We start from the raw sequence: 18,809 nt of genomic DNA, 5'->3' as shown, positions 1-18,809 counted from the left end.
ACGCTCGCTGGAGTAACATATGGAATAAACTAACATTAATTTGGCAGAAGAAAAGTAAACTCAGACTTTGCTATTTTGGCAGAGCGTGTGAAATCACACAAAAACCCTGGGCTAGGGAAATGTTGCAGAGACTGTTGAAAGGAGAGGAAACCAGCATTCCCCTAGTAAGAAAGATTTGGGGAGTTGGCTGGTAGGAATTGTTTTAAAAGAAAAAAATTTGCGGGCTTCCCTGGTGGCGCAGTGGTTGAGAGTCTGCCTGCCGATGCAGGGGACATGGGTTCGTGCCCTGGTCTGGGAGGATCCCACATGCTGCGGAGTGGCTGGGCCCGTGAGCCATGGCCACTGAGCCTGCGCGTCCGGAAGCTGTGCTGCACAACGGGAGAGGCCACAGCAGTGAGAGGCCCGTGTACCGCGAAAAAAAGAAAAAATTTTGCTAGGTATTTGCTGTGCAAGAAGCAATTCCCTATAGTAAATACTGAGAACAGGAAGCAAAAAATACAATAAAAGCCATCCCAACTACCACTCAGTGTGATCACTGTCAATTACTTATAGTCTAGTAGGCCCTTCCCCACACGTTCATAATCAAAACAATGTTTTTTTACTTGTAATACTCATGCTTTCTCCTTCCCTCAAAATAAAGCTAACATTTCTGTTACTTAGACCCAAATTAATACTATTCCTACTTTATTGCTGGGCACTAATTTTGAGGCTGTAAAAGAAGCCAATAATTACTTCCTTTTAGACCACACTCTTAGGATTATTCACAGGAAACCCCAAAAGAAGGTATCATTCTTCACCTTTCTGAGTAAGGTTTCGTTTTTTAAAAAAGGATCTTTGTCAACACTGGTGATAGAGGGCTGGGGCTGAGGACACTTGTACACTGAGGTTAGGAGTACAAATTGCTACAATCTCTCAAAAGCCTGAAAAAAGCACATGCCCTGTGACTCACCAAATCCACTTCTGTAGACTCGCATTAAAGGATAAGGTTATATAGGACAATTTGACCAAAACTTTGTCTCCCCCTGTGCAGGATAAATTATGAACAATCTTAATGTCCAGTAAGTTAACACAAATGATTATGATTTGGTAATACCAAATATATGCCTATTAAAGTAAGTACATATATGGAAATTTATATTATGGAAATGTAGCGAAGTGTTAGGAGTGCTGATGAATCTTTCAGATTACACGTTTCAGACTTTCTGGAAACAAAAATATTTTAACCTCACCATAAAACCTCCATTAAAGCCAGAAAGAAAAAGAGCCAAATGTCTAAATACCCAATTCTTCTTGTTCATGAAATGTTCATTGCAGTTTTTCCAAAACAAAGCTGCTAGGTTCTTTTTGCATGTGTGGGCATGTTTTAAAGATTAACTCAGTAATCAGGAAACTAACAGGACAGTAAAGTTAGTTCACCCCTTGGTCTTTTATCATGTCTTTTCCTTTACCCATTTATTTATTTTGGCTGCATTTTCTGCTCACATATTTTGTTATCTTTTGCTACAAGAGAGAATATGAGGGCTTTCCTGTGTGTTTTGCTTTTTTATTAACTGTGTAGTTTACATACAGTAAAGCTCACTCCTTTGGTAACAAACACATAGTTGTAAATACCACCACAATCAACATAAAAACAGCTTCTGTCACTCAAAATTTCCTCATGCTGCCTTTGTTTTCAACTCCTCCACCTCCAACTCCTAGCAACCACTGATTCTTTTTTCTCAATTTCCATAGTTCTGTCTTTTCCAGAATTTTAATATAAGTGGGATCATACAGTATGTGGCCGTTTTGTTTTTTGTTTTTTTTTGGTGGTAGATGGGTCTTTCCCGTTGCGGAGCACAGGCTCTGGATGCGCAGGCTCAGGGGCCATGGCTCACAGGCCTAGCCACTCTGCGGCATGTGGGATCCTCCCAGACCGGGGCACAAACCCGTGTCTCCTGCATGGGCAGGCGGACTCTCAACCACTGTGCCACCAGGGAAGGCCCAGTATGTGGCCTTTTGAGTCTTCTTTCTCTTAGCATAATACATGTGATTCACTCAAGTTGTTCTATGTATCAACAGTTCCCTCCTTTTAACTGCTAAGTAATATTTATTATATAGATGGGCCACAGTTTATATGCATTTGTCAGCTGATGAACATTTGCTTCTTCCCCATTTCCCAGTTATAAATAAAGATACTATAAACATTTGAGTGCATTGTGGTTTTTTTGGTACTATATTCAAATTAAAATTTTCATTAAATATTTATAAAATTAAATATTTATAAATATTTATAAAATTGGACTTCCCTGGTGGCACAGTGGTTATGGCACAGTGTGCAGGGGACACAGGTTCAAGCCCTGGTGCAGGAAGATCCCACATGCTGCGGAGCAACTAAGCACATGTACCACAACTACTGAGCCTGCGCTACTGAGCCCGTGTGCCGCAACTACTGAAGCCCGTGCACCTGGAGCCTGTGCTCTGCAACAAGAAGCCACTGCAATGAGAAGCCCGCGCACCGCAACGAAGAGTAGCCCCCACTTGCTGCAACTAGAGAAAGCCTGTATGCAGCAATGAAGACCCAACGCAGCCAAAAATAAATTATTTATATATATATTTATAAAATATAACCAAAATAAACCCCCCAATAGACTGAAGAAAGCTATGACTTTACCAAGCCTTTGTCAATTTGTATATTCCTTAAAAGGACCACAGCCTTGATTGTTCCAGCACTAAATAGCGTCACTTGGGAGTGTGAGGGACCAAAGCCACGCCCAGGGAAGATGAGCTAGGAGGAATATATATCCAGGAATGCGGTGGGGCAGAACCACCATTCTAACGGTAAACTGCACGCCTGCAGACTACTTTTTCTGGAGAGAGAATTTAACTTACCTTGTTTAAGCTAGAGTTGTTTGGAGTTTTCTGTCACACACTTATGTACCCCAACATAGACTGCCACATTCAATTCAAATTACAGAGTGGCAGGAAGACTCACATTTCTGTAACTTGCTGTCCTTAAGAAGAGCCACATGGGCTTCCCTGGTGGCGCAGTGGTTGAGAGTCCGCCTGCCGATGCAGGGGACACGGGTTCATGCCCTGGTCCGGGAAGATCCCACATGCCGCAGAGCGGCTGGGCCCGTGAGCCGTGGCCGCTGAGCCTGCGCGTCCAGAGCCTGTGCTCCGCAACGGGAGAGGCCACAGCAGGGAGAGGCCTGCGTGCCGCAAAAAAAAAAAGAGCCACAGCTGGCAGAACAGTACCTTAATAGAAGCTCCTGCAAAGCGAGAAAGCTGTTTGATGTGTTGCCCCTGCTTGCCGATGATGGCGCCGACAGACAGGGCTGGGATGAACAGATGAACAGTCTCTGTTTCTGACTGCTGTTGGAAAAGAAAGGACATACATGCTTACTGGATACAAATCAGGCTGTGTCACTGGCATAGGGATAGGGGCATTCTCATACTGTTAGAAATATTAGGATAGTTTCAGGAAAAACCACCACAGTAAGTTGATATGAGTTTACCTAACAGGTTGAGAAGATCTCACATTCATACTGAAAGTGTTAGCATTTAAAACATCACTTTTCTCTGTACAATTTTTCCTCAAGTTTACAGATTTAAAACAAATTTTGTGCCACTTAATATTGGTCCACCAAATGACACCACCACTCTTACCACACAAAAATTCCTAGTGGCAATAACAGCTCCCTCTTCTCCCTGTAAGCTCGGCGTAGAGGCAGAGAGCACGGCGCCCTGAGCACCACAGACCTCCAGAGGGGCCCTGATGCTCAGCGGCAGCCATTCCACTTCCTTGTCCCTCCACACACCCTCAGCACAAGGCTGTTCCATATGACGTGGTTTACTCACACTATTTGGTAGGAATTTTTTCTAAGTCTTTAGTTTCCTTCCTCTGAAGCAAAGTTGTTTGTTTTTTTAATAAAAACACTAGTAATAACAGAAGGCTAGTCTGGTTCTTTAAATAAAAGGAAAACCTTTTGCCAATTTACCAATTATAAACATGGAATGAGAAAAAGGAAAGGATATCACACAAGACAAAACTAAGAACAATGTCAATAAATCTGAACATGTCCACGACTTGTCTAGAATTACCAAAATCAATCAGAAAAACTTACATTGACCAAATAAAACTGAGGCTTAAGAGGAAGATAACTATGATCGGGGGCAGGTGCACACAGCAATCCTTTGTGGTGAGAGTTTGTGAGTTTCCCCTGTGTAAGCTGCTGTGCATTTACACCTCACAACTGATCCAACTGATAGAAACTAAGAGCATTCCCATTTTAAAGATGAGAAAACCAAGCCAGAGAGATTACTTGCACAAGGTCATATAATGATTGGTGTTGGAGCCAAGATTCAAACCTGGGCTTCTCTATCTCCTAAGCCATGTTCACAAAAAATGAGTTTATACCTCAATTCCAACAGCTATGGTGTACTTTGCAATATACATAGACCTGCAGGAATGACTTAAGAAAAATGTCCAGTAGAGCTCTCAGGGAAGTGCTCCCTTCCCTGGTTGTATCACTCTTCTCTCCATCTGTGTTGGTTTGACTTCTATGAGTCAAAAAAATTTGTTATGTGTAGCCTTTGATCATCAACATGCTGAAAGGGGCATCAGAGACAGTCCATGAACATTTTTCTTTATTTTGAAGAATAAGGAAAACTAAAGATTAAGAATGATGTAAAGTACTAAATGTAAAATATAGATAGCTAGTGAGAAGCAGCCGCATAGCACAGGGAGATCAGCCCGGTGCTTTGTGACCACCTAGAGGTGTGAGATAGGGAGGGTGGGAGGGAGACACAAGAGGGAGGAGATACGGGGATATATGTATACGTATAGCTGATTCACTTTGTTATACAGCAGAAACTAACACAACATTGTAAAGCAATTATACTCCAATAAAGATGTTAAAAAAAAAAAAAGCATGATGTAAAGAAGGGCAAAAGGTACGAACTTCCAGTTATAAAATAAGTCCTGGGGATGTAACGTACAGCATGGTGACTACAGTTAATACTGTATCGCACATTTTAAAGTTGCTAAGAGTAGATCTTAAAAGTTCTCATCACACTTAAGAAAATTTTTGTAACTGTGCAGTGATGGATGTTAACTAACTATACTTACTGTGGTGATCATTTTGCAGTCTATACAAATATTGGATCACCTGAAAATGTACATCAATTATACCTCAATTTAAAAATTTACCAAAAAAGATGTGTTTAATTGAATCACCAAAAAAGAGAAGGACAAGATGCTCTACTAGAACAAGGAAAAGAAATCAACAGGTTTGTTGTCTCACCTGCAATACATCCATCTTAAGCATGTGTGAGACACTTTTAACTGAAACTTAAGGGTTTCAATGTTTGTTTCCACTATGAGAATAAAATAACCACATCACAGAAAAGTCCAAAAAAAAAATCCCCAATTCCTTCATCTTTCCCTGACAGTTATTTTGCTATATCTGAGGATGCTATTTTAAAGACCTTTAGAAAGTTTGGTTTCCAATTTTTCACCAATTTGTCTAACGCTGCAATCAAATCTTTAAACATAAATCTTGTGCCCTTGTACAAATAATTCTAAGGTTTTATGTAATAAAAATGCTAGATCAGAGCATGAACATTTAAAATAGATATTTCCAAATTCTCATGCTAATTAATTTATCTTAGGGTGAATAAATGTGTAAAAGACAGGGGGAAGTCATTTTGGTTCGAAACATGCCTTTCACACTTACAAATATTAAGCAGTGTGTGATTCTAGACCCCATGTCTCATTTCCCACACATAAAAATCATCTGAACTCTGCTCTTCTAAGTCTCTTCCTTTATCTGTAACCACACCCCACCATGTACCTCCTTATTTCCTATACAAGTTAATCTAAAATTCAACTCCAGAAAATATTCTTGACAAAAACCATTGTACATTTTGTTTCTTCAGCATCTGTATAAATAGATGTGCATACTATACTCTTTACAACTTGGTATATCTTTGGTATGTTTCCTAGGATGTTATAACACACTGCACGCCTTAGTACAGCTGTCAGTCTAATGAAGATTCCCTTGGGGCTCTATAAGCATTCTTGGAACACACATATCAGGAGAGGTTTTGCCTTCCCAGTGAACTGTTGACTGTGGATATTTGTGAAAGAGGCCTATCCGGCACAGCTTGGCCAAGTCAACTTCTACTGCTATTCATCAGTGAAGAACCAAATGGAAATACTGAAGAATGAAATAATTTTAAGTCATAAGAACAATGCCTCTCTTTTGAAAGCACTGTACCTCACAGCCTGCTAGGGTGTTAGGCAATTACCACATACCATTTATTCCAGAGGGACACTTTAAGGCCTCTCTTATTTTAATAACTGGATAGAAATGAATTAATGCTGACATTGCCCATAAACTGTGCTCAATGTTAGTATCAATTTATTTGGTCATTCTGGTCCTTATATTAAAACTGGTATGTTAATCTGAACCAATTTTTTAAAGTAAGGATAGGATCTAACTATTTAATCTCACTGAGAACATCCATGTAATGTTCTTCTGAATAATAAACTTTTTTTTAGGGGGGTGGGAGGAGTCATGGGGCTGGCTTAGGTCCTAAAGACCTAAGGATCAGACTAAATCTAATGTGTAACTCACCCAGGTCTGCCCCACTGTATTTTGCCATGACTATATAATTATTTGCTTTCTGGGCCATGTTCCAGAAATATTTTATGCTGCTTACAAAATACACAATAGAAAGATAAGACAAAGGAGGTGAAGAAATAAGAGCATAGGGACCTCAACAGGAAAGATAAAATCAGAAATGCTGTTATTATACAAATTTGGCTCTAAGCTTCCCAGCAGCTAATTTAAAAAATTGGTTACATGATTTACTACATCTTGAGAAAAACTACTTGTTTAGTAAAAACTACTTTTCCTGGGACTGACCCCAGAAAGCAACTTCTGAATATCCTCAGAGGCCTAATGTAACAGGCATCGTCCCCAGCGCAAAAGTCCCAGAGCCTCACAAATGTAGCCTGAGCATGTCTCCGCCTAGAAGATACCGAGGACCATGGCTACGAGAAAAGCCCACGGGCAGAAAGTGTGTTGTAGTCTCCAAAGTTGAACAAAAGAAAAATCATCTTTCTGATACAGTCATGGATGAGAGGCTATAGATGCTTTTGTTTTACTGATTTTGGGGAGGTGGGGTAGGAGGTAACAAATCCAATAGGAGATTAAGAGTGAATTTAAAAGTTGAGTGAAGATTTGGAAAAGGAATGGTGGACAGTAGAGAAGGGCTAAAAGGACCAAACTATAATAGAAAGAAGGGGCTAAGACATAAAGAAAGCATCAATAGGCAGACAGAAAAAAGTTCCACACTGGGAGATTAGAGGGAAGTAAATGAAGCATGCCAGGAAGCCGTGTCCTGGACTGACAGACAGCGGTGTGTACTATTGGTAATAGCACCTTAATGAAAAGTTGACTCATCAGGTGTCTGAAGCCTGATGAAGATGTTTCTGAACGCCACCCAAATCCCTTTGTTCCAGTTCCATATCCACCAAGCACATCCCTGACTATAAATTTCTTTTCAAGGAAACTTTCCTCTGGGAATATAAGGCACCTCACATAAACATCCTGTCTACTGGACAGTCATTAAACTGGCCCATTCTTATATGGGATTCTGTGTAGTAAGCCATGTTTTCAGGATTAGAACACCCAGATAAACAGACAATTTTTACATATAAAACTAAGAAGCCAGAACAATGGGTTATGATAAGTCTCTTTCACCAGTGAATCTAAGACTCTGAGATGAGCTTAAAAAAAACGCATCAGCATTACCCTATAGCATTACACATTCTTTGCATGTAAGTTAATGTTCAGCTGCATTATCCTGAACCCTTCTTCCTAAACTTTCAGAGGTGAAAGACACTCAGGTCACAAGCTGTTTCCCAGTGGATTTCTGCCAGATGCCTATTGGCAAAACTTCCTTTGGACTTCTTGGCAGACCCTACGCTATAGCTTGAAATAACAGAAGAACAAAGCTGCTCAACTGAAAGTTTGCATAACTGGTGAAGTCTGCCAATGAGTAATTCCTAATCATCTATCATGAGGAAATACAAGAATGAGCAAACAGTAAGGTTAAGTGTATTTACTTTGTGGGGAACAGAATCTAAGACATCACAAAGGCATGGCGACATGCATGCCAGCCAACAAGACCAGCCTCCAGGAATCTGGAAGAATGCCAGTGTTTCCCTTTGGCTTGTAAAATACATACTCCTGGGGGTTTTTTGTTTTTGTTTTAATGGATTTTGGTCTGGAACTGAAATTGGGTTTACTCAACTTCATAACCTGAACAGAATATTTAAGTTTAAAAAAAAAGCAAAGGAAGTTTCTCCCTATAACTAAGTAACCAAGACCTCTCAGAGATAATATATGCAACGAGTTACTTACTTTGAAGTTGTTTACTAACAAAAGAGCTGCACCCACAGTAAGAAATCCTAAACAGTACGACTACAAGACTCCATGAGAGTCATTTGATCTAACAATCGCTTTCAAATTATATTTTGTTTCTTAAAGAGCACTTCAAACTAGGTAAGGCCTAAGAAGAAGTGCTCACCTTACTTGCCTCTTCCATAAGCAGCCAAGTTAGCAATTTTCAGATTACACTATTGTTCTAGAGACTTGGGGAGACTCCGAGGACGCTATCAGAATTATGGAGACAACGGCGCCTGAACTAACATCTCCCAACCCCAACGCAAGCTGCCGAGACCATCCAGCTATGGATGTTGTTGTGTGCGATGCCAATTCCAGCTCTTACTCTGCTCACTAGCTGCCAAACGCCTCTTCCCTACTGTTTGAGCATTTCTGAAAGGAGCATTTCCTGTCATTTATAAACTTCAAGTTTGCCAATGAAGTACTGCGTAAGCCAGCTGCCAGGCAGGAAGTAGAGACTTTTGTCTGTTGGAAGAACCCACTCTTTGGCTCTATGGGAAAAATCAACCTGGCAGGTTCCAGGAAGAAGAGTATGTTTTAGGAGGAGGCATGGGCAAAATTCTGGACTAGAACAGCGACAAGGGGTTTATCCAAAGACAGGATGCATCAATTCTACTTTCATGTTACAAAGCAGAAGTGAGAAAACACGTGTAGAAAAAAAAATGAAACTCTAAAAGAGGAAGCAATACATGAAAATAGTCTCTGAACCATTTAGTCATGAAAACCTACTCCTTGCCAGGCAATATATATTTAAAGTAAAAGCAGAGATTTGCCGCTAACCTACAGGAATCAAGGATAAAGAGACTATCTTAGTGAGTAACCTGACTTCTCTGTGAGAGCTTCTGCAGAACAGTAGGCTTCTCATCAGCAGCTGTAAATGCAATGGAGGAGTATCATAGAGTGCTGAGAGCAAACACCTGCCAACCTTTAATTCTCTAACCCAGTTTTTAAATACAGGCATACCTCAGCGACATTGCAGGTTCAGTTCCAGACCACTGCATTAAAGCGAGTATCACAATAAAGTCAGTCGCACAAAGTTTTTTGTTTCCCAGTGCATATAAGTTATGTTTATACTGTATATAACTGTCGTCTATTAAGTGTGCAGTAGCATTATGTCTAAAAAATGTACATACCTAATTAAAAATAATGCTATTGGGAAAATGGCACCAATAGATTTGCTCAATGCAGGTTGCTGCAAACTTTCAATTTGTAAGAAACAAAATCGAACTCTGTAAAAACTAGTAATGTTTGACCTGAAAGAAGAGTCCTTAGAGATAATTCATTTATCTCGGTTTCTTCACTGCGTGGGTAAGAAAAGAAACCCAGAGCGAAGAAGAGGAGACTAACACAAACAGAACTGGCTCTTCTCTCTTTACACCCCTCCCCTTTAGCACCAAGGTACAAACACCTCAGCCACTTCACATCACCTTTAGCTGCGGTGCAAAGCTTTATAAAACACATCATCAATCTGTTCACACTTGATATGAAATTCTGATGTCTATCTTTAGATTAATGGGCTTTGTTACATGGTTTTTACCCAAAGAGGTTTGAAGTGGCAGATGAGGGGCAGGGGAAGATGCAAACGTCACCGACAGCAAAGGCAGAAACACACACACTTCAAGCCCATGGCAAAAGCTAAGCACACCTGACAGCCTGGTAGCTTCAAGAACAGGCAAAGGAAATTCTCATTCTCATGGGGATAAAAAACATGAACAATCTCAGCGATCTGTGTTCTCTGTAGAACTCCAGTTGCATTTTACTCTACATGTATTCTAGGCACTGAGAGAATGGAGTCCCCCACCTTTTCTCCCTGGACATTTCCCTAAATTTGGTGTAGCAGGTACCACTCACAACTTTATGTGATACGAGAGCCAAACAGGAAGGGAGAGATGTAAAAACAAATTCAAGAAGGAAGATCCTAGAATGTGAACTTTATTTCACATGAGTGTCTACCTCCAGTCATTATTGTTGATGCAACTGAATTGTGCACTTCTTTCAAAAAAAATTGTATACGTGTCTGCTAGGCTGCATTTATTTTCATACTATCACTGGTCTCCTATTTCTGACCTCAGGAAAAATGCTACTCTTAAAAAGAAAATATAAAAATAAGGATTATTTCTTAATAATCCACCTGTTTACAAAACAAATAAAAGCTGTTTAACGTTTGCACACAAACACACACATGCACAATAGATTTGTGGGCACGACTGCCTGAGCTGTTTAATAAGTACAAACATTCAAAGTGGAAAACGTGTCTAATCTCTACTGACCTTTCAAAGCAGTAAACTTTCAGGTAAAGTTCAAGATGAAGGAAGCCTTTTAAAAATCCTTTCCTTCAACATTTAAAAACAACTAACCTCTTTCCCCCTCCTCAAAGTCTCAAACTTTTCCTTTGATATCTGAAAACATACATTAACAACCCTACTACTCAAGAACTTCAAAAGAAATAACTCACGGGTCTACTCTGCAGAGATAAGAAGGTTCTAGTGACAAGAACTGAAAAGCCTGTGCTGGCTCCTAACTGATGAGAGATCACATGGGGACCAGGTTTCACATTAAGATTTTTCCCAATTAGCATTTAATGTCACACTACTCGAGGGCAACAAAGTCTGACTGTGTCCCCTTGACTTCATCCCCCTCAACCATAAAGAAAGCCAAGGCACATTGTCTTACCTCAAACTGTGGGTAAGGAGGAGTCATAGCTGAAGGGGGCCCTGAGGTGGGAGGTGGCATCCCTGAAGTGGGTGGGAACAGACCCAAGGCATTCAGATTTAATCCAGGAATTAAATGTGCTTGAAGCTGCAATGGTAAAAAGGTCCCTTCATTTTACAATTACAAGATCAAGTGTAAGTGAGCATTTATATGTGATAATATCCAGACTGTGACCTCGTTTTATGACTCAAATTTTAGAACAAAGCAGATGTTCCATGTGATTATACTTGAGTATGTAGGTTATGTCTGTTTATAATTCTTGATATTTTAAAATCCATGTGCAGTCTGCCTCCTCTTTGACCTGAAGCCACGCTAGGTTCCTCAAAGCAGGGAACACAGCTTTCTTGCCTTTACGACCAGCTCACAGCGCTCAGACATATATGTAATCTGTACGCTCTGGGCACACAGTAAATAGAGACTGAAAATCTTGCATTAATTGAAGAAACAAGCAAACAAGATTTGTTCATTGAAGAGAAAACCAAATAGCAGATATTAAGAGATCTTTACGCCACGGAAAAAATTTGGCAGTCATGAGTCTAAAGACCCAAAACAAAATCAAGCCCTTTGGAAATCAGGTCCCATCCCCATGTCTTCTACAATTAAACCTATCTTTGGAATGGATCCAGGAGCCAGAAATGGGATTTTGTTTTGGCTTAATTTGATAAGGGCTAAGGAAATAAGGTGGGGACTACAGAGTTCAGACTTGAGCACACTCAAGAATCTTTTTTAAAGGCCTATGGGGCTGAATTTACCCCCGGGCGACTCTGAAACATTTGGATGAGCAGTGATAATGTGAAGGACGGTAGGTAGGCAGCAGTCATGTGGGGTAAAATGATTAGCATTCCAGGCTCTCCTCACAAAGGTAATATCATGTTTACATTTTCCCTTCTTTTAGGTGTAATGTTTCAGATGACAGGCCCAACTGAGGAACTGTTTTTTAATCATTTACTTGAAAATTCAAGATAGACTTTGGAAATGCTGCATTTTCTGCACCATTCCATCCATTAAGGCATGTCAGCAATGCACTTGCACTACACAGATTGTTTTGTCATTTGAAACTCTGTTATCTCCAAGGTTTATGAGTAACCAAATTTTAAATTTGTATTCATAACAGTAGCTTTTATATGCACTGTATCTATTATAATCCTAGTAAGCATGCCATGTAGGCAGTAGCCCCATTTTACAGATGAGGAAACTGGTGCTCAGAGAGACCAAATAAGTTGTCCAAGAGAATAGAGGTACAGCTAATAAATGGTTGAGCTGGGATTCAAACCCAGTTCACAGACCTCTAAAGCCCACATTCCTATAATACTATCATCTCCCTCCAACTCACATGGTATGGGAGAGATTAACCTTTTTAAGGGAGGTGTTAGCCTTACCTCACAGGTAAGGAAGCTAAGGCTCAAAGTTGGCTAAAATCACAGAGATAGCCAAGCCTGATGTCAAAGTCTGCGTCTTCCCAACTATCCCAGGGCACTCACCGTGGTGCTAAAAATCAATTAGAAACCACATCTAACAATGACACCCTTAAAGGAATCAATGTTAATGCAACTGAAAACATCTTTTGATTGTTCATCAAAATAAAGACGTTTCCTTCATATTAAAACTAACATTCATGGAAGCAATATCATTTTCATAAGACTCCCTGATTTTCTTCATTATCTCTTCCTCGGCTTTGGCACATGTTTCCACACTGCCTTTAACCGTAATGGTGCGCTCTGGATTGTACAGCGTCAGTTCCTGCAACCTGCAGATTGAAACAGAGGGGAAAGAAAAAGACTGGAAATTATAGGAGGAAGACAGTAAGCAATAGCCCAGCCACAGATGGCAATTAAAACCCAACTGTGGAGGCTGGCAATATGTGAAAGTGGGTGGTCAGACATGATGCAAGATGAGTAAGCCCCAAAAGACATGACTCCAAGAATTGTAAAACTGCATGAGAGAAGAAAATACTGCCCCTCCCACCTTCTTAATAAACATCGCTGAGTGTACACAGTTCGATTAAGTCCATGTTTTAAATAGAGTGCACTTCTTGACCACTTAAGGTGAACTATTTTCACAAGTGGAAACCAAGAACCAAATGAACATAACCTTTAATAAGTATGTTCCTAGTCTGCACTGACCACTTCGAGGTGTTAACTGGCATTCTCATGCAATTGCATTTTCTGGGTCGCCAAGCAAGGAATAAGCACAGAAATATTCCAAAAGGGCAAGCCAGAATTCACGTGTCTAAACTTATTTTTGACGGTAATTTTAGAATTTAGATTGACGTAGGAAATAATAATTCAGGAAATAAATACAAATCAATGCATTTTGACTAAATTTTAAAAATAGTCCCTCGATGACCATTTAGACAACTAAAAAGTTAGAATGCAACAGCAATATTCAGAAACTCCCTGCTTGACTCAGCTCCTGTTGAAGTTTCAAAATCCATTCAGGTGACATCTGAGACCACCTAAGCCTGAGCCAGTCAACAGCCTTGAAGGGAAACCAGTGGGAGATACTTACCATGGAAATAAGACTAAATATACGGATGGAAAGGATACAGAATATTGAGACAGCTCCCCTTCATATTCCTAGGGTTAAAATTCTCATTTTCGGGCTTCCCTGGTGGCGCAGTGGTTGAGAGTCCGCCTGCCGATGCAGGGGACGCGGGTTTGTGCCCCGGTCTGGGAAGATCCCACATGCCGTGGAGCGGCTGGGCCCGTGAGCCATGGCCGCTGAGCCTGAGCGTCCGGAGCCTGTGCTCCGCAGTGGGAGAGGCCACAGCAGTGAGAGGCCCGCGTACCACAAAAAAAATAAAAAATAAAAAATTCTCATTTTCACTACTAGCAAAATGTCTCAAGCTAGACTTGAGCCAGATGAATAGGATATTTTTCCTTAACTTCTTCCTAAACTCACTAAAAATATAGACATCTACACAATGAAGATGATTTGTCTTAGACTACTTAAACAAGTATATGTCTCATCTCCAGGCTCAACCCACCTCTCCCCTGCCAAGCATTTTGTTACAATTTTTAAAATAGTTGCTTCCAGAATAGATTTTAAGATTATTTTCTATTAAAACCCTCCCCTTTCTGAGCATAAAATTCAAGACAGGGTAGGATCATTTGTTATTTTTACCACTTTGCATTTTTTCCTTTCTTTCCCACAAAGCACAACTCTCCCACTTCCTTTCCACCCCCTTCTTTGAAAACTTCTTACTACGTGAACATATTGCCCCAGTCTTTCTCTACTATTCTTCGACTTTTTGGGGTACTCCGAAGGAAATGAAGGAAAGTCACCCTCAGAAGACAAAGGCCATTCCATATAATTTCAGGGCATTCATGGCCCTAGGCATGGGGGCCAGCCTCCAAATCCCCACTCCCCAGGGATGGGCAGTCTCCTCCCACACTAACTAGAGCCAACATGTCAACAACAATAGAAAAATGGTAAAAAGTGTGACTTCATGGGCTTCCCTGGTGGCGCAGTGGTTAAGAGTCCGCCTGCCGATGCAGGGGACACGGGTTTGTGCCCCGGTCCGGGAAGATCCCACATGCCGCAGAGCGGCTGGGCCCGTGAGCCATGGCCGCTGAGCCTGCGTGTCCGCAGCCTGTGCTCCGCAACGGGAGAGGCCACAACAGTGAGAGGCCCGCGTACCGCAAAAAAAAAAAAAAAGTGTGACTTCCAAGGCTATGTTATAAAAGACATTGCCGCTTCCATCTTGCTCTTTCCTAGATCATTCACTCTGAGGGAAGAGAGCTGCCGTGTCTTTAAGACACGGAAACAGCCCTGTGGAGAGGCCCAAGAGGTGAGGAGCTGAGGCCTCACTCCAAGAGCCGGCATCAACTTCTCAGCAACATCAAGAGATCCCCAAACAGAACCACCCAGTCAAGCTGTTCCTGAATTCCTGACCCACAGAAACTAGGTGAGCAGTCAATGCTTACCCTTGTCGTCAGTGGTCCAGTGTTGGGATAATTTGTTACACAGCAATGCATAATACACTGGGTTATATATTCCAACTTTGGGAGTATATGCCAGAAAACCTGACCAAGACTTCAGCTAGGAAATATGAATGTAAAGTATTTAGTGCATCCTGCCTTTTTAGTGGGAACAGATAATACTTTCACTATGAGTTAGAAACAGCAGGCCGTAGACTCAGTTTGAGAAATGAAGTATAAGTATGGTGGTACAGGCCAGCTCCAAGAGTTGTAAAATGCTTAATATATAACCTACAGCTTAGAAACGGTGTGTGAAAGTTTTCTGATTCAAAAGAAAGCAAGCCAGCACTTACGGAGATATTGTGATTTTAGTGTCTGTGTCTTGCTCAATTTTTTTAAGGTTTCTTCCTTCCTTACCAATAAGACGTCCTACAAAGTTATTATGGGCTAAAATCTTCAAGGGAATCTCTTCTGTGCTGTAAAGAAAGAAAAAAACAAACCAAAAAAAAAGGCCATCAAATCAGGGTAAGTAAACCTACCATAGGGTAAAAAGACAATATTCATTCATTAAACATTTACTTCCTACCTACCATATAGGAAGAATTCTGCTAGGTATAGTTTAAAGCTTGCTGACCATTAGCCTACATTCTAGCAATGCATGAATAGAGGGGGTGAAAAAACACTGACAAGTATTTGGATAGGAGTTAATTTTTAAAAGTTTTCTTTTATTCATCTCAGGGAATGTCTTCCCAAAATGGATTCTGTTAGCCCTTTGAAAACACCTTACTCAAACCCATATTCTGAAACCCTGAGTACCAGAACACCATGTACAACTGCAAACCAGTGTGATTTCAGAATAATTTTAAAACACACTCCTGGAGGTAACATGCACAACTTATAGAGGGAAACAGAAGAAACTCAACAGTAGTTACACCGTGGGGGAAGAGTATAAGAGCAAGAAGGGACGGCTTTCACTTTTCATTTTGTACCTTTCTGAATTTCCAAGTCATATATGTAGCATTGTTTAAAATGTCATTGGGGTTATCTGAATGGTGGGCTTTTTCTTTACTTTTCTCTGTACTAAAAAAGAATGTTAATCTTATAACACAGCAACATATAATACCTTATAATTAAAATATATGTAATATATTTCAAAGGTCCCTACAAATTAAATGCTAGTCATTAGGTCCCCAAGCTAAGTCCAGCATCTTACTCTGGATCCTACTTTCAGCACACCACTGTGCTGGACGCTACAAGCAGCAGAGAACCCAACCTCTGCTCAAGGTTCCTGTGCAAAAGATATTTAGAGTTTCAACCTGAAACGCTCCAATCAATCTCCAGTTTACCGTAGCCCAAGAGTAGGGATTTCCCCACCTCCATATTCCCTGCTGCCGCAGGGTAGGCTGGGCAGACATGGACAGAGCTCCAACGAGCCCCACGTGAAGGAGTGAGGATTTGGGGTCCCTGCTTTGGGTAAATCCCGGGGATACTTCTTGGACCTTAGGTGAGCTTCCTGTGACACCCAGCTGCCTTCTTTTACAGCTAGACTTTCTCCATTACACCACTCACAACATATCCAAACATGAATGAAAACAAAGTATTTAAAAGACTTATGCTGTATAACAAAATCAACAGTGCCAACCCTCTGTCGCTCTTTGGGACAGTATTTCTCTTTCTTTGTTGGCAATTCCCAAGAACTGTGTCACAGAATTCCAAAATAAGACAGTGTAAATATCAACCTCCTCACGGGGTAATCCTCTTTACTCACAATTTTATATCTTGAGCTTCTTTATGCATAATCTCCAGAATAGACTTACAAGCCGCAGAAGTGCCCTCAGGGGTAGAGAGAATAGTAATTGACTTCTCAGCAGCACCTGCATTCTCTTTACGATGGACATCAATTCTTCCGGTGGGCACAAAGAGAGAGGAAAACAAGAGCTGTAAGCATGCATTCACAATAGAGTCTGTAATTACCAACTTTGAAGTCACAGCACTTCCGGGCAAAGAGTGGATGACTCACTCCCCTCAAAAGCATCAAGTCTCGATAAGCTGTCACCACGGATGAGACCAATTTTAATTTAATTCCAGGAGTACTCCCCTCTCTTTGCTCATGCAGGGGCATCTTTTCATTCTGCCCAAGCTGCGTGTGCTTAATTTTCCTTTTAGGTGCCACAGGTCAAACATCTCACGTCCGAGAGCCTGGGTTCAAACAAAAGGCTTTCTTCTGCTCTAAAACCAAGGGGGATGGGAACACAAGCCAAGAGGACTGGAGCTGGAATTCCACAAGCCAGGTGGAACTCCTGATTCTATACTGTATGTCCACCACCCGTCACGTGTGGGGATTTCGCTCCTGTTTCCTCTGGCAGGGGTCTTTCTACGTTTTGCCTCCTTGAGAGGGGAAAGTGCATAACCAATAGTGATGATGGGAATGGAACCCAAAGAGGTGGCAATTCCACTTCAAAGAAAAGCAAATGGTCAATAAACACAAAATGATGTTCCACCTCACTGGTCATTAAAACAAGGTGTCATTTTCTTCTAGGCCTGCGAGCGAGCATGTTAATGGATGAAATCAAGTGCTGGCAAGAGGATGCGCATCTGGGCATGGCCACCCTTCTGGTTCGGTGCAGAGTACAGAGCAAACCGCCAGGACCTATCAGAGCTGAGCTGCTTATGATCTTTTTTTTTTTTTGCGGTACGCGGGCCTCTCACTGTTGTGGCCTCTCCCGTTGCGGAGCACAGGCTCCGGATGCGCAGGCCCAGCGGCCATGGCTCACGGGCCCAGCCGCTCCACGGCATGTGGGATCTTCCCGGACCGGGGCACAAACCCGCGTCCCCTGCATCGGCAGGCGGACTCTCAACCACTGCGCCACCAGGGAAGCCCTGCTTATGATTTTTTGACCTAAGAATCCTACTTCTCGTAACGCCTCCTACAGATGTAGTCTCATACATGGGCCAAGACGGGTGTTTTTCACCCTTTGCAGTATTGACCTTTCGGATGAGACCAGTGCTTTGCTGTGGAGGCCGTCTCGTGCCTTGTAGGGTCCAGCAGCATCCCTGGCCTCTGCCCACTGGATACCAGCAGCACCCCCTCTCATCCAGATGTGACAAACAAGAATGTCTCCAGACACTGCCGAACGTCCACAGAGGGGACCAACACTGCTTGAAAGTCACTAGTGCGGGAATGTTCACTGCAGCACTATTTGTAACAGAAAGAAAGTTGGAATCACCTTTGAAATACCTCTCAGGAAGAAACAGTTAAATAACACTACATCCATACTATACAGCTGTTCAAAACCATGGGGTTAAATTACAGGTGCCAACATAGTTAGAGGTCCTTGATCTTATGTGAAAAAAAATGCAATACATACCATGGTATGATTTCTCATTTAAAGCTACACATGTTAGTAGGTCCAAGGAACGAGTCCTGTAAAGACTTATCCCCAACTTAACAATGGTCACCTTGGGGGTTAGATGAAGATTAGCTCTTTGTTTTTATTTTTTTAATGTACATACTTGTACGTTTTGAATTAAATACAAAAATAAGTCTTCTGTTTAAAAAGTACAAGAAAGAAAATCAACTATCAAAAAAAAAATGTGTTCAGGGAAAATTAAGTACTGGTGAGTTTCCTTGGCCGCTCAAACACTAGATGAAGAGCTGTGTAACTCACGGTCATGAGAAGGACCACTTCATCCTGCCAATAAAATCAAGGCCTGGATTTCATTT

General features: G+C 41.3%; 1 protein-coding gene across 1 annotated transcript in view; it reads right to left on the bottom strand.

The window, feature by feature from the left end:
* IGF2BP3 (insulin like growth factor 2 mRNA binding protein 3) overlaps positions 1-18,809 on the bottom strand; it is a 150,638-nt gene that overhangs the window by 6,655 nt on the left and 125,174 nt on the right. The window contains exons 7-11 of the mRNA XM_060107644.1: positions 16,854-16,988; positions 15,439-15,561; positions 12,777-12,912; positions 11,127-11,252; positions 3,235-3,351 (exon numbers count right to left, since the gene is read on the bottom strand). Coding sequence (XP_059963627.1) covers positions 3,235-3,351; positions 11,127-11,252; positions 12,777-12,912; positions 15,439-15,561; positions 16,854-16,988 — 637 coding nt within the window. The remainder of the gene's footprint in view (positions 1-3,234; positions 3,352-11,126; positions 11,253-12,776; positions 12,913-15,438; positions 15,562-16,853; positions 16,989-18,809) is intronic.

This window comes from Mesoplodon densirostris, chromosome 9 (genome assembly GCF_025265405.1).
Source record: "Mesoplodon densirostris isolate mMesDen1 chromosome 9, mMesDen1 primary haplotype, whole genome shotgun sequence".
NCBI classification, from domain to species: Eukaryota; Metazoa; Chordata; class Mammalia; order Artiodactyla; family Ziphiidae; genus Mesoplodon; species Mesoplodon densirostris.
The sequence above is the reverse complement of the archived record's forward strand: the minus strand, read 5'-3'. Positions and strand labels throughout refer to the sequence as shown.